This window comes from Melospiza georgiana, chromosome 21 (assembly GCF_028018845.1).
Source record: "Melospiza georgiana isolate bMelGeo1 chromosome 21, bMelGeo1.pri, whole genome shotgun sequence".
Taxonomy (NCBI): domain Eukaryota; kingdom Metazoa; phylum Chordata; class Aves; order Passeriformes; family Passerellidae; genus Melospiza; species Melospiza georgiana.
In genome coordinates this window covers 6,389,720-6,410,072 of record NC_080450.1, presented here as the reverse complement: position 1 = coordinate 6,410,072, position 20,353 = coordinate 6,389,720, and the positions used below count along the sequence as shown (strand labels likewise).

Sequence of the window (20,353 nt, the reverse complement as noted above, 5' to 3'; positions counted from 1 at the left end):
ACACCAAGAACTGCTCTGGTTTGTCTCCTGTGGGCCCTTCTCTGAGGTTCAGCTTAAAAAAGCACATTCAGCTCCTGATGTGCATGACTAGAAATAAATACTGCTTTCTAAAAAAGAGGAAAGCAGAGCAAGAATATGAAGTTTGACCAGGATACAAAGTTCTGATGACATTTTAGTCAAACCTAAGGAAACAAAAAGATATACTTCTTATACAAATCAATCTTTATTTTCAAATTCTGCACTGCATAAAATGTATCTGATTGCAAGCCCTGTGCATGGACACAGCCCCCCTTCACCCTCCCCACTTCCCCTAGCACAAGCAGAGCAACTACACACACCATCATCTGCACCAGAAGAAAAAGCTATTTGCATCCCAATTCTCTTTTCCTTATAAGTGAACAGTGTTCACCTGGAAAAACCACCAGAAAAATACATTTCATTTCTGCATTCAGATGAAAAGAACAGGCTTGCTACAGGGCTGGTCCCATGTGGCAGCAGCTGGTGCTTTCAGTGCTCTTCACCTTCTTAACCTGGATAAAGAAGCACTCTTAAGGCTCCCCTGCTTCTAATAGGGCAGCTGCCTCTCCTGGAAGGCAAAACAGTGCAGAGAAACCAGAGGGCAGAGCTCCTCTGAGAATGCCATGGCCCCATTCAGCAATGGCTTTGCATCAAACAATGCTCCTGCAGTGGCTGCTGTCCTTGCCAGACCAGCAGTTTTTTTTTACCAGCAGTATTTTCCCAGCAACACATACATTCTTTTCAAGTAAAAAGTGCTTTCCATCATTTGCTCCCAGCATTATTTCAGAGAAGTCTCAAATTTTATTCTGTACCCAAGATCTTGTTGGAAATTGTATCCATGGGGAAGGCTCCGTAGAGATTTTTGGTAATGGGAATTTGCAGAAACAAGGATAACCTTTCTTATTTGGAAGGAGACCTGCTTGATGGGATGTTACACTTGTGTGCTTCTGCTTTAACTCCAGTGTCCAATCACAGCCAAACCCACAGGTGACATTCACAGCAATCTTTGAGGACTGCCTGCTTTAGGATCTGTATTTTCTCATGTGTGCAGCAATAGAAGATGAAATCTCAGCACTCTTCTTATTCTGGCCATAGTAGTCCACAAAGTCACCATCAGGGCCAAGGAGGTACATGATTATTGTGTGATCCACCTGCAGGAGAGCACAACAGCACAGAACACCAGCTCAGAGGGGAAATCAGGGATTGGGATCAGGGCAGGCAGTGGGATACAGGGAAATGTGGGATCAGGAGCGGGGCTACGGGGAAATGCAGGATTGGGATTTGGGATCGGGACTGGCAGTGGAATACAGGGAAATGCGGGATTGGGATTTGTCATCGGGACTGGCAGTGGAATATAGGGAAATGTGGGATTGGGATTTGGGATCGGGGCAGGCAGTGGAATACAGGGAAATGTGGGATTGGGATTTGGGATCGGGACTGGCAGTGGAATACAGGGAAATGCAGGATTGGGATTTGGGATTGGGGCAGGCAGAGGGATACAGGGAAATGTGGGATTGGGATTTGGGATCGGGGCAGGCAGAGGAATACAGGGAAATGTGGGATTGGGATTTGGGATCAGGACTGGCAGTGGAATACAGGGAAATGTGGGATTGGGATTTGGGATCGGGACTGCCAGTGGAATACAGGGAAATGCAGGATTGGGATTTGGGATCAGGACTGGCAGTGGAATACAGGGAAATGTGGGATTGGGATTTGGGATTGGGGCAGGCAGAGGGATACAGGGACATGCGGGACAGGCGCGCCCCCTGCCGGCGCACTGAAGCAGCCTCACCCAGGCACATCCCGGATTTATATCAAAATTTGATTTGTATCAAAATTAATTCCACCGCAAATTTATTTAATGACGCTACGAGTGCTGTCGGCACCTAACCGTGACAACATCTTTCTCAGCAAAGACACAGAGTTCTGGCTCTGGAAGCCATGACTGCTCAGGACTGAAATACAACCGTGCTCTGAGTTCAGCTGCATTAGAAATGAGAAATCACAGCAACTTTGGCACACATAGGGAAAGAGGCAGTCAAATGTTACAGATCAGAAAGAAATCCAACCATTGCCAGGCTTGTTAGTCCCTGTGCTACTGTCTGCATTTCTGGGCTTGTTTAGAACACACTTTGGTAAGGTGCTGAGCTTGTAGGAGGGCACTGTGGTTCTGACAGGTGAACATATCACTGCACATGGGACTTCAGTAAAGATCCAATAGCTGGTTTTAAAATGCTCATGCTGCTCTTATCCAGTCTTTCAGTAAGCAAAGGCTGCTTTTACTCACTATGTAATCGTTGTCCTCATCCTTGGGCCCTTCGCTGTAGTACACACGGTATGCTTTAGCCACTTGGTCAATCTGTGCCTTGCTACCAGTCAATCCCACCAGCTTGGGAGAAAATTCTAGATAGAAAGAAGACATTTACACATTTTGGTGAAAAGAATCCCTTCAAGAGGCTCCTTTTTAGTGCTCTGTACTACATGCTATGAGACACAGAGGAAGAAAGCAGGAATACCTTTGACATATCTGGCAATGGCTTCTTGGTTGTCCCTCTCAGGATCGATGGTGATGAAGAGTGGGGTCAGATTAGGCAAAGATGGAATTCGATCTGTGATGTTAACAGTTATTATTTATTTTAGAAAACCAGGTATCATCTCTCATCTTCCTTCAAACAAGCTCATAGCCATGTAACATCAATCCAAGCCCACCACAATGACTAAAACATTTTGCGCAGTTTTATTTATGTAATTTGTGAAGGAAGCAAGTGCCATGAGATGCAGTGCTCTGTGTCTGTGCTTCCAGACCCTGAACTCCCTTACCAATTTCATCTACCACTGCAATCATTTTCTCCAGCTCATCAGGGCAGATGTCAGGGCAGTGAGTGAAGCCAAAGTAGATCAGCACCCACTGGCCAATGTAGTCCTTGCTGGTCCTGGGCTGTCCCTCGTGGCTGACGAGGGAGAAGGGCCCTCCCAGCAGTGGCTTCCCAATGCCTCGGTTCCGTTCCTTTTCCAGTTCTACAAAACACAAGTGGGAATCAAACACAGCCATGCCACAAGGCACAATGCTTCCCAGGCAAGCTGAGTCAGACACTGCTCAGGGTCATGTCAAGATCCACCAACGCCTGTCATGCAGACACCCAACATGCACATGCCTTCCAGAAAGTGTTCCTTTTGGACAAAATGAAATATATCACTAAATTCCTTTGAAACAATATATTATCTTTCATTGTTACCCCAATGCATTTTTGTTTAAAAAGGGAAAAAATAAAGACAAGTTACCTGGCCTGCTGTGAAACTGCAAAACCAGCATCCGTTGAAAACTGAACAATACCCTAAAAGCTGCAATATCTCTGTTTTCAACTGTAAATGCATAAAAAGGAAATGTGTGGGCAGTTGCTGCAGGAGAGGGCAAAGCTCATGGGCGAGCCCACAACACCCAGCTCCGTGTCTGCGCTGCACAGGCTGGCACAGCGTGCGGCCAAACACAACTATTCCAACCTAGGAGCTTTAAAATGCCGAACCTTGAATCGCTTTTAATTTCTGAATTTTTTCTGCAGCACTTCCATAAACACAGGCAGGCCAAACACGACTATTCCATCCTAGGAACTTTAAAACGCTGAACCTTTAATCGCTTTTAATTTTTGAAATTTTCCTGCGGCACTTCCGTAAACCCAGGCACGGAGCGGCCGTGTGGAAAGCGGTACAGTGACGATGCCCAGGCAGGTAAAATACATGTGAATGCAAAACCAACAAACCCTTCATGTGAACACGAAACGCGCCATCCCCGGTGTAAGAATCCGTGCCTGGACGGGCTGATCGTGTCCAATCCGGCTAGCTATGGACCCCAGCCCACAGGATCATACATGGACAAAAGGGAAATAGAGCAATCCAACACCCCGGCATTCCTCCCGCACCCCGCACTCACTCTCCTCCTTCTGCCGCTTCATCAGCTTCATGCCGGCCAGCAGCCCCCCGCCCAGCACCACGGTGGCCGCCAGCGACCGCCACGACACGAGCTGCGGGGGACAAGGGTTGGTGACTGATCGGGGCACGGCCCGGCACGGCACGGCCCGACACGGCCCGCGCTCCCTCCGTCCGTCCTTCCCTCACTCACTCACCCGCTTCTGCGCGCCCGCCCGCGGCCCGCGGCCCGGCGGCAGCTCTGACAGCGGGCGGCTGCGGGGTGCGGGCAGCACCGCCCAGCCCCGCACGGCCGGGCCCGGCAGCGGCCACAGCCCCGCGCCCGCCGGCAGCCGCCACAGCCGCGCCGCCCCCGCCATGTTCCCGCCGGCCGCGCCGCCCCTTCCGGCCCGCCCGAGGCCGCCATGCAGGCTGCGCCGCGCCTCGCCTTCGGGGTCATCGCCGACATCCAGTTCGCCGACGCGGAGGACGGGTACGACTTCTACGGCTGCCGGCGGCGCTACTACCGGCACAGCCTGCGCTTGCTGCGGGAGGCGGTGTGGGAGTGGGCCGCCGAGAGCCCGCCGATAAACTTCGTGCTGCAGCTGGGCGACAGCATCGACGGGCAGAACGCCCGGCGCGGCGAGGCCGAGAGCGCCTTGCAGCAGGTGCTGGAGGTGCTGGGGCAGCTCTCGGTGCCCGTGCACCACGCGTGGGGCAACCACGAGCTCTACAACTTCAGCCGGGCGCGGCTGGTGCACACCGGGCTGTACAGCCGGCCCGCGGGGGGCTCGGACGGGCCCGCGGACAGGGAGTGCCACGCGTATCACTGCAGCCTGGCCCCGCGGCTCCGCCTCGTCGTGCTCGACAGCTACGACACCAGCACCCTGGGCAGGGACCCCGGCAGCCCCCGCTACCAGGAGTCCCTGCGGGTGCTGCGGGAGAAGAACACCAACGATGATCTCAACAACCCCGAAGGTACCTCCGGCTTGGCAGGGGCGCGGGCGGCCGAAGCTTCGCTGTCCGGAGCTGCCGGTGCTGACAGCGGGATGCCCGGGGCTCACAAGGATGTGCCTCTTTGCTGCCCACTCCCTGCCGTCAGTGCGGGCCCAGGAGATGCTCCCCTATAGCCTGGTGCTGTGCTCTGTGCCCTGCAGTACCGGGCAGGCGGCTGGTGCAGGGCACCGAGTTGTGCCCACCCTGCCCCATGCCAGGGGGAAAACCCAACAGTGGAAACCCTGTTTGGGTACTGTGACCCAAACTCCCAAAAACACTAACGAATAATCTTCTTTTTGCAAAGGTGATGGAGTTCTGATCCAGGAAGTGCAAAAATCCCCAAAGGTTCTGAGAGTAAACCAACCATCAGCAGATTTGCATAAGGCAAATAGAGGAACCAGGGGAGGTGTATGCATTTGTGCCTAACCTTCTTCTTCATTGCAGGGCTCAAAGAACCTAATTTTGTAGCATTTAATGGAGGATTTAGCCAAGCCCAGCTGGACTGGTTTGATGAAGTCCTCAAGTTCTCTGATGAAAACCAAGAAAAAGTTATAGTTATGGGTAGGTAGATATGGAGGGGGATAAATAGACAATCAGAATGGTTACAGGATAATATATATTCAGGATAATAATGAAAACTCGTGACTCCTTCCAGAGTTTTGACACAGCTTGGCCCTGATTGGCCAATAAGTCAAAACAATTCACATGAAACTAACGAAACAACCACCTGTGGGTAAACAATCTCCAAACACATTTCAAAGGAGCAAAACAGAGGAGAAGCAAATTAGATAATTGTTGTTGTAATTTTTCTCTGAGGCTTCTAAGCTTCCCAGGAGAAAATCCTGGGTGAAGGGATTTTTCATAAAATATGAATGCCACTCTCAATGAGATGGCTGAACTTCCCATCAATGAGGCAGATTTATTACAGTTTAACTCTCTTTATTTCTTCCCCTCTGGACTGCAGCTCACGTGCCCATCCATCCCTATGCTTCCAATGGGGTTTGCCTGGCCTGGAATTACGAGGCTGCCCTGTCAGTGATACACACACACAGGTGTGTGGTCTGCGTGCTCGCAGGGCACCTGCACGACGGCGCCTACTGCCGGGACCTGCACGGAGTTCATCACCTCACCCTGGAGGGGCTCATCGAGACCCCCCCCGACAGCAACGCCTTTGCAACTGTTCATGTCTATGAAGATAAAATGGTGCTGAAGGGAAGGGGCAGAATTCCTGACAGAGTTATGCACTTCTGAAACACCAGGCAAAGACACTGTTCTTCTGCAGGAAGGACTTGGATGAAAAATGGACAAAAATGTCCATTTTTGGAGATTCAGCTGTTTGCTTTTAGAAAGCTGTGCATGGCTGATCCTTATTGCTTTAGCTCAGGCGTTCTTCTCTTGGATACAGAATTTTAGAAACTGTGTTTCTGTAAGAGAGCACCTGATTTCTTTTTGGAGAATAGAGAAGGACAGTTATTTAAATTAATATACTGGAATACAGAATGTTGAATTCCAACACCCAATCCAGACTGGATTGCTACTGTGAAAAGATGTAAACCATATAACAAATATTGCTCAAAAAAAGCCCCTAATGCTGTTCTCTAAGAGTGGATTGCTACTGTGAAAAGATGCAAACCATATAATAAATATTGCTCAAAAAAGCCCTAGTGCTGTTCTCTCAGTGAGCATTAAAGCATGCAGAGTTGTACCTGCCCATCCACATCTCTATTTATTTATTTTCTGTGAACATTACAGTGAGGTCTCATGTCTGGCAGAATATATCCAGCCTGTAGCCTAATTCAGTCTTCCAAGTTTGCTTTAAAATACTAAAGTAATCCTCAGAGAAAGCTGAGACCATCTGTGCTGCACCATGGAATGCTGCAGATGGCTCAGGCTGTGCTGTGTGTGCACAGCTGGGATCACCTGCAGCAGTGCTGAGAGTGAGCTCTGACACCCATCTAAATAAAAGTGTTGTGTGTTACACCTGGAGCTGTCCTGGCTCTGTCCCAGCCAGATCCTGAGTCCATTTTATCCACCTGTGCTTCTTTCTCCAGGATGAACAGTGGGACGTGCTTGCTGCTGCAGGGCTACTGTGTGGGTCCTGCTTTCCAAGAAAAATGAGGTGAGCTGCAGAGTTGGGACAGTGCCCACATCCGCTGTGGCAGGCTTGAATATGCATCTCCCAGAAAATAAAAGATATGGAGGCTTTCATTGAGTTTTCTTATAAAAAATAATGTTTATTATTCAGTAAAACCAGTGACTTTCAGTTAATAGTAAAAATATTTTTTCAGATATATTCTACATGTGATCTTAGCACTGAACGAATACAGACTGCTCAATTTTTCAAAAAGTCTGAAATGGGTTGTCCAGGCACATTATTGAAAGTTCTATGGCTGTAAATAGTCATTTATTAAAATAGTATTTGCCCTATTTGTTCCTTACATTACAGAATAGATTTCCCAAACTATGAGGTGATTGGAGAGTAATCCAGGGCTACAGTGATATCCTGAATATACCATCAGAACAGACATTAGATCAATGGTGTTTGGAAAATGTAAGAAGCAGCAAGGTGAATAGTTTCTGTAGAAAAATTCCCCACTCAGCTTTGACAGTGTTCCTCAACATTTTACCAAATCTCAGCTGGCACTGCTGGAAGCAGCCAGGCATTCTTGGGTGCTATCAAACTGACACCCACCTTTCATTAAGCACCAAAACCAAAGGCAAATAAGGTCAGCATAGTCACTACAGACTTTCTCCCATCCCATTAAATCACAGTTTTGCAGTGTGTTGGCCAAGACTCTCGCATGTCTTTGTTCACATAAATGTACAGCCACGAAACAAAGGGGAACAGGGCAACAACAACTGCAGCAACCAAACGAGCTCCTCCCAGGGGACTCCTGTAACAGAACAAATCCAACAGAGCTGCTTCAAATCACTGAATCTTTGAGGCTGGAAAAGACCTCCATGATCATCAGGTCCAACTTTGCATACCACCACACCCACCAAACCCTACAGTGTAGTGCCACATCCAGTGATTTTTTTGTGAACACTTCCAAGGAATGGTGACTCCACCACCTCCCTGAGCAGACTGTGCCAATGTCTGACCTCTCTTTCAGTGAAGGAATTTTCCCTAGAATCTAATCTCAGCCTCCCCTGGCACAGCTTGAGGCTGTTTCAACTGGTCCTGTCACTGTTCCCTGGAAGCAGAGCCTCACCCCTACCAGGCTGCACCCTCCTGTCAGAGAGTTTTAGACTGAAAAGCTCCCCCCTGAGCCTCCTTTTCTGCAGACTGAGCCACCCCAGCTCCCCTGGTGACTCCTGGTGTTCCAGACCCTTCCCCAACTCTGTTCCCTTCACTTCCAGTCCCTCAAAGTCCTTTTTGAAGTGAGGTGCTCAAACCAGACCCCAGGACTGGAGGTGCCTCAGCAGTGCCAGCACAGGGGACAAGCACTGACCACAGGGGTCATGCTGACCACACCATGATGGGACAGCCCAGGATGTCCCTGCCCACTGCTGCAGCCACCACATAACAATCACATCAGCCTGCAGCTGGGAAGAGCAGAGAGCCCTTGCCCAATTTAATGGGGCTCCTATGGATGTATCACCAGTCTTTTCTGGAGAGGCACAAAGAATTTTCAGACAACGCAGGCTACAGAAACTAGCTGGAATTAAATAAAGCACCTTAAGTAAAGGGAAAATTCCCCTATGATGGCAGGGGGACAGAAAAAGTGCTTCATGTAACTTTACATTATCCCCTGCCCCAAATTTATCTGTGCAAGATCCTCCAGGCTGCTACTGCTTGGGCATCTGGAAGGTTCAGAGGGTGACATGAAACAGCAAAACAAGCTGCCAAAATCAGCTGTGTGTTTTCAAGGAGCTAGTCACTAAATGTGAACATTGGAATGCATTATAAAAAAAGAGAAAATAAAACTTACTTTGCTGAACTGCGACAAAGACTCATCCATATTGTAATAATCACCAGGCCAAACAATTCTCTAAAAAGCCAAACAAAAAACAGATCAGAAAATAATACAAACAGATGTTTATGTTCCTACAATACAAATTTTGCCTCCAAAACAGTAGTGGCTGCTCCTTGGAGTAGTTACTAGAATTATAAAGGTATTTACAAAGAGTAACTTTGCTTCACACCACAAATCTACAAATCGACATGACAGCTAAACAGCTGCAGAAATTCCTGCCTCCACATTTTGTTCTACTGCTGGATTTATATTCCATAGTACATTTTTCTCATTAACACAGGCAAAGCAGGCACATTTCTCTCATTGAAACAGAGCAAAGCAACATCCCAGTTTTCCAGACTGTGATTAGGTACAGAAGTAGCTGCCAGGGCTTCACTTCAGTACTTTACAAGCACCTACTTTTTACACACCTCAATGTCCAGGTGAGAAATTCTCCCTTGTCCTCAATCCCTTGGAGGACTCAGCAGCCCATGCCAGATAAACATGAATTTGGTATCGCCTCAAGAGTTCCTAAAACATTACCACTCCTTCAGATCCAGGAAAAGAGCACAAAGCTGTTTCACTGCACTTGTGCCCTGGTGTCTGAAAGCCAGACAAGTAAATCCAACTGCCACAATCAGGGAGGTAATGACTGTTCCCTTCCCTGTGCCCAAGCAGTCACTGGTTTGGAGCATTATGGCCCCTCCTCTTTGGTCTGATTCCTCTGGACCAACAGCTCTCACTGCAACAGCCCAGGAAATAAAGTTTTGGAAGGTGACACCAGGAGGAGATGGCCTGGTGAGTTGGATTTGGGCAGGGGCACATAAAACCCACTGCTTACCTGCCTTCCTCTTCATGAAAAATGCTTCCTTGAGCATAAGCAAACAAAGAGCAAGCCAAGGCAATGGTCCCAACAACACAGCCAGCAGAATGAAGGTCACAGAGGTTCCTCCAAACACCATTGTCTGCAGAAAAAAACAGACTGTCAACCACTATCATGAAGAATGAAGTAAACCCATCTGGGTCTTCCACAGACCTGAATGGCAAATACCCCTTGGTGAATTTACATAAACATGAAGTTTTACAGAAGTTGTGCTATTATAATCTTTATTTTCCACAGATCTGGGCACAAGGAAAACCCTAACTATGAGTTTAACATGCAGATTCTATTGAACAGCCAAAACCTCCCCAGCAATATTCAAGACTCATGAGTTCTGAACTTAGGAATGCTGCTACTTTATGTGCTTAAGGTGGCCAGAATGCCAAGAGACTGCAATAGTGTAAAATAGTGTAATTTGTGAAATACCATGCACTCCTGAAGGTTTTCTTTTTAAGTGTGATTTTAGTTTATTCAGCATAAGTATTCATCCAGAACAGATGCAGTTACTTTATATAAATATATTTTATGTATATAAAATGGCTTTTTAAAAATTATTTCCACTGAATTAAAATATAAAAATCTTAAATACAAAAATCTTAACTATGTTCTGAAGACTTGAAACAAATCTCATCTGAATGATCCTCTGAACTGCTCTTGGCCCCACAACACACACCCTTGGAAACACAGCCTTTGAATGTTCCTGCCCATGGCTCTGTGGGGCAGCTGCAATACCTGGCACTGAACAAGACCTTTAGCACTTTCATGGGACTGTGCAAAGCTCAGCTGCTTTTGCACGAGGTAGATAAACAAAAACAGATTTACAACAACGAAACAAAGTCAATTGCTAAGGTCAGCACAGAGCCAGGTTCACAGCATGCTCCCAGGTGTTCTAGAAGGCTTTAAGCTGGAATTGGGGTGCAAAGGCAGGCCCATCCCAGCAACTGGGCTTTCTGCTGGGCTCCTCTCCTCACCTGCAGCCACCAGCACTAAAGCAATGACCAGCTTCTCTAGAAATAGGTTCTGCAGCTTTTTGCCCTCAGAAGGTAGTAGGATGTGTTTCTACACAGCCTGATTTTAATCTGTGACTCAATTTAAAAAGAAAAAAAAAGCAAAACCTTTTGAGGGCAAAATCTGAGCAGAGCCTGTTTTGCACACCAGTATCATACCTGTTATTGAAGGGTTGATGCTGACAAGCAGTGTCAGGGCAGCTGGCACTAAGTAGACAACCTGTTAATGACATAAATCTACTCGGTATTAAAACTTAGCAAGCTCAGGAAGCAGAAGTGCCCAGCCACAGCAGCACTTTTCCCCTTTGCACAGTTTGTCAGAGGCACAGAGCACATCTCAGTCCCTCGCCTTCCAGCATGCCCTGGCATTGCTGGTGCTCATCTTCACCATCACCACCCAAAATCCCGGGCCATGAGCCCACAGCCAGCCCTTGCTCCTGCCTTACAGAATACTGACCAAGCACTGCAGAGCCCCTTCCCTGAATCCTGACCCTCCTCAGACCCTCCACCCGCGCTGGGGCGTTTTGTCCCCTTTGGTGCCGCTGTCAGCGGGGCTCACACACCGCAGGGCACGCAGCAGCCCCTGTCGCACACACAGTCTGTCCCTGTCACCCGCAGTGCCCAGCCCAGGCAATGCTCAGAGCCCGAGGCAGGGCGGGCACCGGAGCGGGGTCGCTCCCGTTCCTCGGCGGCTCCCGCTGGAGACCCAAGGCGAGCCCAGGGCCACGGGCACAGCGGGGCAGGAGCAGCGGGAGCGGCTCGGGGCGCTCTGCACAGGCAAGCGATGCTCTGCAGGGCCAGATCTGGGGTGAAACAAGGCAGATCCTGGAAGCACGGTGGGATTCCAGCCGTCGCTGCAGTACAGACATCGCTTTCCCGGCTCTGCCCGCTCCTCAGCTGGGAGCAGGGACGTTTCCTCCGGCAGCCCCGGATCGGACGGGCCGTAGCGGAGCGGGGCTGGGACCTCTGGGCAGGAGGTGCCGAAGGGGACGGGAAGGGAAGGGCGGCCCGTACTCACCGTCCACAGCCCCGCGTCGGGGTCGTTCACCTGCAGCGGGAGGCGCGCACTGAGACCCCGCAGCCCCCGGCCTGGCCGGGGCCGCGCTCCGCCGGAGGGGAGCGGAGGGGACGGGAGGGGAGCCCCGGCCTCACCTGCACGGCGGCCGCCAGCCCGAAGAAGGCGGCCATGAGGAGATTGCAGAGCCGCCACAGCCGCGCCGCCATGGCCGGGGCGGGACAGAAGGGACGGACGAAGGGACGGACAGAGGGACGGACAGAGGGCGGGACGCGGGCGGGCCACGGCCACGGCCCCGATCCCGATCCCGGGGCCGATCCCGATTCCGATCCCCCATCCCGATCCCCAATCCCGATCCCCGATTCCGATCCCGATCCCCACCCTGATCCCGATCCCCCATCCCGACCCCAATACCCATCCCCAATTCCCATCCCCATCCCGGCCCCAGTCCCGATTCCGAACCCGGCCCTGACCCCCATCCCCGACCCCCATTCCCCGATCCCCATCAACATCCCCTTTCCCATCCCGGCCCTGATCCCCGATTCCCATCCCCATCCCTATCGCGGCCCTGATCCCCATCACCGTCCCCATCCCGATCCCAATCCCTATCCCCATCCCCATCCCCATCTCCATCCCGATCCCAATCCCGCTCCCGATCCCAATCCCGGCCCCGATCCCGATCTCGGGCAGCACTGCAATATTTCAAGGATGGGCAGGCCCTGGCACAGGGTGCCCAGAGCAGCTGAGGCTGCCCCTGGATCCCTGGCAGTGCCCAAGGCCAGGTTGAACAGGGCTTGGAGCAGCCTGGGACAGTGGGAGGTGTCCCTGCCATGGCAGGAGACTAAATGAGATGGGTTTTAAAAAAGCTTCCAACCCAAACCACTTTGTGATTTTTGTAATGGTTCAGAAATAGTTTTGTGTTCAAGAGATTCAGTCATTTTGTGAAGTCTAGAGAACCAAAAAGGATATTGTTCAGAAGAATAGCATTGTGCCATTGTTCTCTGATTATTTATGATGAAAAGTGATAATAAGTGATGAATTGAAAGTGGGTCCTTTAGAAATGTGATATTTACCAAAACCAAGCCTCTGTGAGATCATGTCTCCCACCAATTTCATACAGTTCCCTCAACACCCAACAGAATCAGGTCTTGCTGAATTGTTGTGTGGAGGACATGTAAACGTGCTCACATTTGTGGAGAGGATTCATTCTCATTTTTAACTGAGTCTTTCCTTGAGCAGGTTACAAGAGATGAAATTACTGCATTTAAAGCAAGAAGAGAAGCAAGAGTTGTCTTTGTGAGAGTCCCTATCCCTCACCTCAAAAAGAAAAGCAGAACTCTAGTAATAAATCACCTTCATGCCTTGTTTCCAGGTCAAAGATAGGCTCTTGAATGTATTTTCTAACAGAGGGGATGTAATTTCAGGCTAGAAAATGAAAATGTCATGGATTAAAAAGCAACAGTGTTGATAAAAGTGTAAGAAGAATGTAAGAGCATGACTTTCATTAGCATAATAATTATTAGCATAATATGATAGGAAAATAAAAGCAGCCAAGCTTTTCAGGCACACCAGTTCTTTGTGTGGGAAACAAAATTATGAGTCACTGCCCATTTTTTCCAACCATACTAGCTGATCTTCAATATGAAAATTAATCTGTGATGAATCTTTGGATCTTTAATTTGTCTGATCACAAGCTATTGTGCAAATTTGCACAGCCCACCTAGTTTCTGTCAAACTAGGGCTGCTCCTTGACATCTCATGGGCTGCACAGTCAGGAGGGGAGAGAGAGCAGATGGGAGAAGCTGATGGAGACTGGGAAGGAAGCAGAGGAACAGCTGGGCAGACACATCCAGGGCCCTGTGTGGTGTGGCACAGGACTCTGCTGAGGGGAAGGGAGGGCTGGGCTGGCAGAAAGCAGCTTCTAATGGGCACTTGGGAGGCATGGCATGGAAGGCTTGGCAATCCTTGAATCCAAAGTTCAGTGACACAAGAGCAAGGGAAGGCAAAAGGCCCCTCTGTCTCTCCTGAGGATATGGTTGGAAGGAGGGATTGGTTTAGCAACTGTGGTGTTCTTTATTGCTCTAATTCACAGAATCACAGGACATTCTGAGCTGGAAGGAACCCATAAGGACCACGGAGTCCAGCTCTTGAGTGGATGGCCCATACACCCACAACCTTCATGTCAGCATCATGCTCTGGCCAGTTGAGCTAAATGGGATTCAAAAGCAATCAGGCTGTAACACGTCTTAGAAATAAAAACGTCTTTCAGCGCTGGGTGCGCTTATCGCAAAGAAAAGGTCGGGGCTGTTCCCTTTAAAGCTTCACCAGCTATCCTGAGCGAGCACTTCCTCCGGCACCCGCTGCAGGACACAGCAGGCTGCGTCGGCAGGAGGCAATACTGACTTCTCCCATGAGAGGGAGGCCAAGAACCTTCAGTATCCTTGAGTAGAACTTGAGCTACTTGTTCCTCGATATTAGACAAAACATCTTCTCTCTTTATGACTCTCTGGATCTGCTACTCAGCCCAGAGCAGCCCGAGTTTATCTTCACTGAGGCCACTCCACCTGTAAAGAACAGAGGCAGCAGGGATGGGCCCAGCAGCCAAGCTGTGATATTGAGAGTCAGGATTTTCCCAGGAGCCTGTACCAGAGATTTTACTGCACCACAGCCACAGTCACCCATCACAGTGACCCATTTCATAATGGCCCTCATTCTTGTGTCCTGAATGGTCACAGATTGGATCAAAGGTGATTAAAAGGCTCTGGGTGGGCAGGTGAAGGGTTCAAGGCCTTTGGTGAGTTCCTGGCTGCAGAACCCTGACTGCAATTCCAATGGGGACATCTGGAGATAAATGCATGGTTGCACAGCTGATATTGCCAAAGGGGCTCTGGGTTTATTTCCTTAACTGGTGGGTCAGGAGCCAGCAGCAGGGAAGGATGGGGCTCACCTTCCTGAGAATGGGAGCAGCCCTGTGTTCCCTGATTGAACAGCTTCAGAGGACACAGTTTTGAAGCAAAGACAAACCCATCCCAGAGATTGTCTTTGCTCAAGGACATGGGTGCACCAAGTGTGTAATGCAGAAGGACAGGGAAACATGATACGTACCTCAAGGAGATTTGATTTTTGGGTGGGAACAGCCTGTAATGTTGAGTTTCATATGTAATATTTGTTGTTGAATGACAGTGCCACTGTATGTCATAGCTACCCTGAGCAGTGAGTATGGACTGCTCCAGATACACCAGCCATGGCCTAACTGAACAGATCCATCTTGGTGGGGATGGCCAGTGACTACTGAAATAATAGCTGTGCTCATGTCGAGTTATATGAATATATATGCATATAACATAGTTGGGAAATATAAGATATGGGCATGATGTAAATGGTACAGAATAAACCAGGATGATGTCCTGGGTGCAGAGAGAAGGGCATACCAGGAAAAAATGCAGACAAACCACTCTCATGTCCTGGTGTGGCACAATGTTTTAGGAGTAAAGTGATGAGTAACAGATGTCACACCTATTGACTTCAGGAAGGTTTTTAACATTGGCTGTCCTGACCCCTTCTTAAGAAGATACAAGGGCAGGGTGAGTGTAAAACTGGTGAGATCATTGTACCTCAAGTGCTAATTATCAGTGTTTGTCAAAATGGAAGGACATATTCATAGGATTTTTGCAGGGGTCCGTTCTGATGCCAGATCTTTTTAATTACTTCAGTAAACAGCCTAGATGATTAACACCCATGATCGCCTTATTAAATCTGCTAATTACTCCAGATTGTTGAGGACAGCAAAGACAAAATGATTCAGATGGAGAAATGGCCTGTATAATCTACAGGGCAATATTCAACAGATACAACTCCCAGCATTACTTTTATGAGCAGTGAGCAACATAGGTTCAGGTGAGGGAACTGGGTGGATGCAGTTTTCAAAAAAAAAAAAAAAACCCAGCAACCCAAAAAACACTCCTGCTCCCCAAAAAAAGAAGAGTCTACAGTGTACTGGAGAGCAAACTGAACACCAGCAATGGAAAAGGCAAACACCATCCTGGAGCATGTGAGCTGTAGTCTCCAAGGCAAGCTGGCATAGCATACCTAGCTAGGGATACTGTACTTCAAAAAATGCAGAGGGACAGAGGAAAAAATCCAAGGAGGTCAGCGAGGAAGCTGAGAGGCTCAGGAAACATGGAGAAAGGCTGAAGGAAATGAATTGATGTAATGTGTAGAAGAGAAGGCTGAGGCAAGGACAAGAAGGGAAACATTGCAGTTCATCATTGCACATCATCAAGTGCCCAAGGGGTCATTTTGAAGAAGGCTATAGCCATAGTGATCAGGGCAGGATATAAAGGATTTGAAATTTAAAAAAACCCCGAAGTTAGGCTTTTGGATCATGTTAGGATGTGTGCCAGAACAGATTGCTAGGGAATGGCACAATCCCCATCACTGGAGGTCTTTAAGGAAAGGTTTCACAAACATGTCAGAACAGGTATTGTTGATCCTCCTAGATTTGCAGTGAAGGAAAAGTATGGCATTAGCTAATCGTAAGCAAACACATGTAGGTGGCACACAGCAGAAGTGGAAGTTGGTGTTTGCCAGGAGGCACTGGGTTTCTGCATCAAAGCCTGCAAGATGCCAGCCCTAGACCTGCCCTCAGGGGTTAATGCAGAACAGAAGGCTTAAGCAAAACAGGGAAGAGAAAGCAAAGATACAGAACTAGGGAAGGGAGTGTTTTTTGTGTCAGGACTCAACACAAAGGGTGATGGTTTGCGGTTCCTGGAGGCACTTCCAATGTGTGTTCAGGGCTGTATTATCACCTCCATGGTGACCTGGGCAATGGAGAGCAGGGAAAGAGTCCTCATTCTTCTAATCCAGCTCTTTCCTCAGCCCATCTCCATTCATAAAAGGGGTCAGTATTGTTTCTACTACAAAGATGAGGACACAAGGCCTCCTTTTAGGTGAAGGGACTCCCCTATGTCATGCAGCAGGCTGGAGAGGGACCACAGCAAAATTGAGGCAGCAATTTCACTGCTCTAATTCCCAGCATGTGCTGCCCCTATGACTAGGAGTGTGGAGGAATGGTCAGAAACCATGTGCTGGCATGAACAGCAGCGACCAAGAGAAGAAAGCAAACGAGGGGGAGACTGATGGTGGCAGGAAGAGGCTGATGCCCTGGGTGTCCGGGGAAGCACAGCACGGAGTTGTGCCCTGTGGTCTCGAGGGAGTCGGGAGAAGTTTGCAAGGGGCTGCCTGTGTGGGAGAAGCCCTAACCCCAGGGTGAAGATGAGGAATGCTCTAAAGCTGCTGGGGTTGGCTGCGGGGATGCGAGACAGGCCAGCAGATGTCCGGGCACCGCCGGCCGAGGGGCTGGCGGGGCCGAGCGCGGTGCGGGGTCCCCCGCGGGCGGTGCCCCCCGGCTCGCGGGAGCGGACCCGCAGCACCGCCCGGGGATGCCCCGTCCCCCCGCGGGAGGCAGCGCCGCCTCCGCCCCGCCGCAGCGGTGCCGCAGGCGCGGGGCCCCGGCGGGGAGGGGTTTCGCGGCCCCAGCCGGGGGCGGACGGGCGGCGGGGCCGTGTGTCCTGCCCTGCCGGGGAGGGCCCTGCGCAGCGCCGCCGCCGCTGCTCCCGCTCCGCGCACAATGGCGACTCCCAGCCCCAGCGGCGGCTCCGGGGGGAGCGGGAGCGGGCCCGGCCCGGGCGCCGCCGGCAGCAGCAGCAGCAGCAGCATGCAGGGTAAGCACCGCCGGCCCGGGCAGCGCGGGGCCGTGCCGGGCCGGAGCCGCCGCAGGTCTCGCCCTGCCCGGGCCGCGGGGACCCCCGGGCGCTGCCGTTCGCGCCCCCCGCGCTGGGCCGCGGCTGTGCAGCGGCGCTGCCCGCGGGAATCCCCGGCCCCGGCTCGGCCCGACCCCGGCGGCCGCGCTCCGGGCCTGCCCCGCTAGCGGCCTGGCCGCGCCCGGCGCGCTCGGCGGGAGGAAGCGCGGCCCTGGCCCTGCTCGCCGGGGCTGCCGGGGCGCAGGGCCTGCCCGGAGCTCGGCCCCGGCCGCCGGGACAAAGGCCGGGCTGGACAGGGCTCCGGCCTCTCCCGGCGGGGAACGGTTGTGCGGCCGCTCGGGTGAGCGGTGCAGGCCGCGGCTGCAGCAGCAGCAGCAGCATCCCCGGGGGCGCCGGCCGGAGCCAAGTGCGCTGGGGGCGGCCCGTGCCCGCAGGAGCCCCGCGGGGCGGCCGGGCCGGGGCTGCGGCACCGCGGCACTGCCCCGGCCAGCCCGGCCCTCCGCCTCCGCTCTGGGCTTCTCTCGAGACGAACGTCTAAGTGGAATCAGTTCAGCGCGAACTTGCCGTTCAGTTTCATTCAGTTTCGTTCCGTTCCGATGGAAATTTACAGTGCTGCGGCGGGTCTTGTTGGTTTCCACCGGCACTTGTTGATGGTTGAGCAGCCTTGCAAAAACGGTGGATATTTGTTTTTCAGAAAGGCCTCAGCAAACCCTTTGAGTTTCTCCTTTAAAGTTAAAGCACTGAAATGTACTCTGTGCTTGAAAAAGATTTTAGGCCTTATTAGGCTGAGGTGACACAGTGCTAGTTTGTTTGTTTGTTTAAATTAAATACAGTGATGGTTATATTAAAGAAGCAGTTTACCCTGTTTTGGGACCAGGAAACAGAAAGGTTGCTCTCTCTGTGACAGAAGTGTGGGTACTGTTGTGAAATAATGTTTGTCACTGTTATTTGCTGTATTCTGTGTTGGCCTTGGTATGGACTGTGCTGAGACTGGTGGGGACTTGTTTGGGCAGAGAACTGATGGTTCAACTGAAGAGCTTGGTATATTTGGAGTAAAAAGGTGAATTTTGGCTCCTTGTAGCTTCCTCTGCATGAAGGATTGGGTACCTTTTGGGCCTTGTCAAGGTAGTGTTATGCATCTTTCAAAAACCTGAATCCCAGGCTTTGTGCATTAAATGCATGGATTAAAAACTTTACCATAATATGCTGAAACAGTTGTGATTTAATAAGAACCAGCTTCGTTCTTGTAGTGCAGTTAAAACTGTCAGAGTTGCCTATTGTATTTCCACCTGACCCATTTCTCGTATTTGAGTTGTTCCTCTGAATCACCTGTATGTTCCAAGGCTGAGAGTTGGTTTTGCACCCTGGCACCTGTGATGCCCTATGAGCTTGTGGTGATGCAGCATCTGCATGCTGTGTCCACTGGAAGAAGGGCACTTGGTTCTGCTGTAGCTGGTTAGGGTGGCTGTTTAAATATGGATTCAGGACCATGGGCTAGTGTGATGATGCCCAAGTGCTGGTGGCTTTCCCTAACAGGTGAGTGTTCAGGTGTCCCAGGAGGAGCTGTGTGTGGGATCCTGGCCGGGCTCTGGAGCAGCAGGTTGTTGTGACTGTGATGTTCCTGGAACATGCAAGAAACTGAGAAGCTGAGCTGCCACAGCACCTGGGTGGGATGGGAAGGGGCTGGATGTGGCTGCAGGTGGTGTACAGGCTGCTGGGCGGCTCTGGCTACTCTCCAAGATGCACAGTGCCCTTGCCCACAACACGAGTTCCTGTTGATGCCAAGGCAAGCTGAGCTGGACAAAGAAAACCCCCACAAAAGTGTTGAGCAGTTGGGAAGCCCAGCTTGTGCTTGTGGTGGGGCTGGGCAGGCACTGGAGCAAGGGAGGTGCAGGAATGCATTGCTGTGTGGGGAGAAGGGTAGGTAGGACTGCATCAGTGTCGATTTAATTGGCTTAAACAGCATGACAAGGTGGAGCAGGGAAGTCATTAAGCTGGAAACAAGTAATTATATTAAAAAAAAAAAAAAGTTTTGCGCAGTTAATTTTCAGCCACAAACACTCTGACCTGGCTTGTGCAACTGCTTTTTTGAAGGAGGTGGGAGTTGGAGAGGGTGGAACTCCTGTGCCAAAGGGCTGTGACAGTGCTCCCCTGGACAGCAGCCTGTTGCTTTTGGAGACCTTGCCCAGAGGCCATGTGCTTGGGCAAGCTCACCTGAGGTGAGAGTCCCTTGCAGGAGGTTTCTGTGTTGGTGTCAAGGCTGGCAGTTTTATAAGGAGTGTCAGCTGTCAGGCCTGGGAGCAGGGAAGAGTTGTGAGGATGGTGGTACAGGGGAGGAGTCTTCAGAGAAATTGATGTCCAGGGCAAGGGCAGCAGATCCAGAAGGTCTCTGCAGGCCACCCAGTTTTGGTTTTAATTCTGTATCCTGCAGGATTTTTGATTCACACAGGCTGAAGTCCTCCAGGTGACAATGCAGAAGTGAAGGGACACTGCCTTTGTGCTGGGCTCACTGTGCAGCCATGGCTCTCAAGCCTGATGACCAAGCAAGGGGTTGCTTTAGACCTTGTTATTATTCACCCTTATTCTGCATGTCCCAGCTTCACTCTCATGTCTTCTCTTGGCTACCTGGATCAGCTGCCCATGCCAAAGGACCTGGACCTTTTTTCTTTCCAAAGAATCCCCTGGCCAGTGCAATGGTGTTGTGTTCATGGCACAGCTTGGTGACAAAGGAGAGCTGGAATTCTGAGTATTAAAATAGAGTCTATTCCATAATTTTTTAAATGTCTGTTGCGTGCACACTAAATGAAGTTTGTCCA

At 50.6% G+C, this 20,353-nt stretch overlaps 4 protein-coding genes across 4 annotated transcripts in view; 2 read left to right on the top strand and 2 right to left on the bottom strand.

Annotated features, from left to right (window-relative positions):
• Nucleotides 1-796: 796 nt before the first annotated feature.
• LOC131092155 (protein SCO1 homolog, mitochondrial) lies at nucleotides 797-4,301 on the bottom strand. The gene is made up of 6 exons (XM_058038706.1): nucleotides 4,140-4,301; nucleotides 3,947-4,037; nucleotides 2,839-3,036; nucleotides 2,535-2,627; nucleotides 2,306-2,421; nucleotides 797-1,169 (listed from the first exon to the last, which is right to left on the bottom strand). Exons 1-6 carry the CDS (start codon nucleotides 4,299-4,301, stop codon nucleotides 1,041-1,043), a joined length of 789 nt encoding a protein of 262 aa, XP_057894689.1. The 3' UTR covers nucleotides 797-1,040.
• Nucleotides 4,302-4,335: 34 nt separating this feature from the next.
• Nucleotides 4,336-7,062, top strand: ADPRM (ADP-ribose/CDP-alcohol diphosphatase, manganese dependent). Its single transcript, XM_058039063.1, has 3 exons — nucleotides 4,336-4,899; nucleotides 5,362-5,478; nucleotides 5,882-7,062. The coding sequence occupies exons 1-3, from the start codon at nucleotides 4,347-4,349 to the stop codon at nucleotides 6,166-6,168; spliced, it is 957 nt and encodes a 318-aa protein (XP_057895046.1). The 5' UTR covers nucleotides 4,336-4,346; the 3' UTR covers nucleotides 6,169-7,062.
• Nucleotides 7,063-7,130: 68 nt separating this feature from the next.
• TMEM220 (transmembrane protein 220) lies at nucleotides 7,131-11,984 on the bottom strand. Its single transcript, XM_058039065.1, has 6 exons — nucleotides 11,913-11,984; nucleotides 11,779-11,808; nucleotides 10,920-10,980; nucleotides 9,715-9,838; nucleotides 8,850-8,909; nucleotides 7,131-7,811 (listed from the first exon to the last, which is right to left on the bottom strand). Exons 1-6 carry the CDS (start codon nucleotides 11,982-11,984, stop codon nucleotides 7,679-7,681), a joined length of 480 nt encoding a protein of 159 aa, XP_057895048.1. The 3' UTR covers nucleotides 7,131-7,678.
• A 5,390-nt stretch (nucleotides 11,985-17,374) lies between these two features.
• Nucleotides 17,375-20,353, top strand: part of MAP2K4 (mitogen-activated protein kinase kinase 4) — a 62,154-nt gene continuing 59,175 nt past the window's right edge. The window contains exon 1 of the mRNA XM_058038786.1: nucleotides 17,375-17,498. Within this exon, the coding sequence (XP_057894769.1) occupies nucleotides 17,405-17,498 (94 nt within the window). The 5' untranslated portion in view covers nucleotides 17,375-17,404. The remainder of the gene's footprint in view (nucleotides 17,499-20,353) is intronic.

Excerpts from the sequence above, each read along its gene's own strand:
- LOC131092155 (XM_058038706.1), bottom strand. The coding sequence starts at position 4,301 with ATGGCGGGGGCGGCGCGGCTGTGGCGGCTGCCGGCGGGCGCGGGGCTG. Across the intron at positions 4,038-4,139 it reads GGGCGGGCGCGCAGAAGCGG|CTCGTGTCGTGGCGGTCGCT; the intron begins GTGAGTGAGTGA and ends TGTCCCCCGCAG. Across the intron at positions 3,037-3,946 it reads GAAGCGGCAGAAGGAGGAGA|AACTGGAAAAGGAACGGAAC; the intron begins GTGAGTGCGGGG and ends TGTGTTTTGTAG.
- ADPRM (XM_058039063.1), top strand. The coding sequence starts at position 4,347 with ATGCAGGCTGCGCCGCGCCTCGCCTTCGGGGTCATCGCCGACATCCAG. Across the intron at positions 4,900-5,361 it reads TGATCTCAACAACCCCGAAG|GGCTCAAAGAACCTAATTTT; the intron begins GTACCTCCGGCT and ends TCTTCATTGCAG. Across the intron at positions 5,479-5,881 it reads AGAAAAAGTTATAGTTATGG|CTCACGTGCCCATCCATCCC; the intron begins GTAGGTAGATAT and ends TCTGGACTGCAG.
- TMEM220 (XM_058039065.1), bottom strand. The coding sequence starts at position 11,984 with ATGGCGGCGCGGCTGTGGCGGCTCTGCAATCTCCTCATGGCCGCCTTC. Across the intron at positions 11,809-11,912 it reads GGCTGGCGGCCGCCGTGCAG|GTGAACGACCCCGACGCGGG; the intron begins GTGAGGCCGGGG and ends CTCCCGCTGCAG. Across the intron at positions 9,839-10,919 it reads CATCAACCCTTCAATAACAG|ACAATGGTGTTTGGAGGAAC; the intron begins GTATGATACTGG and ends TTTTTTCTGCAG.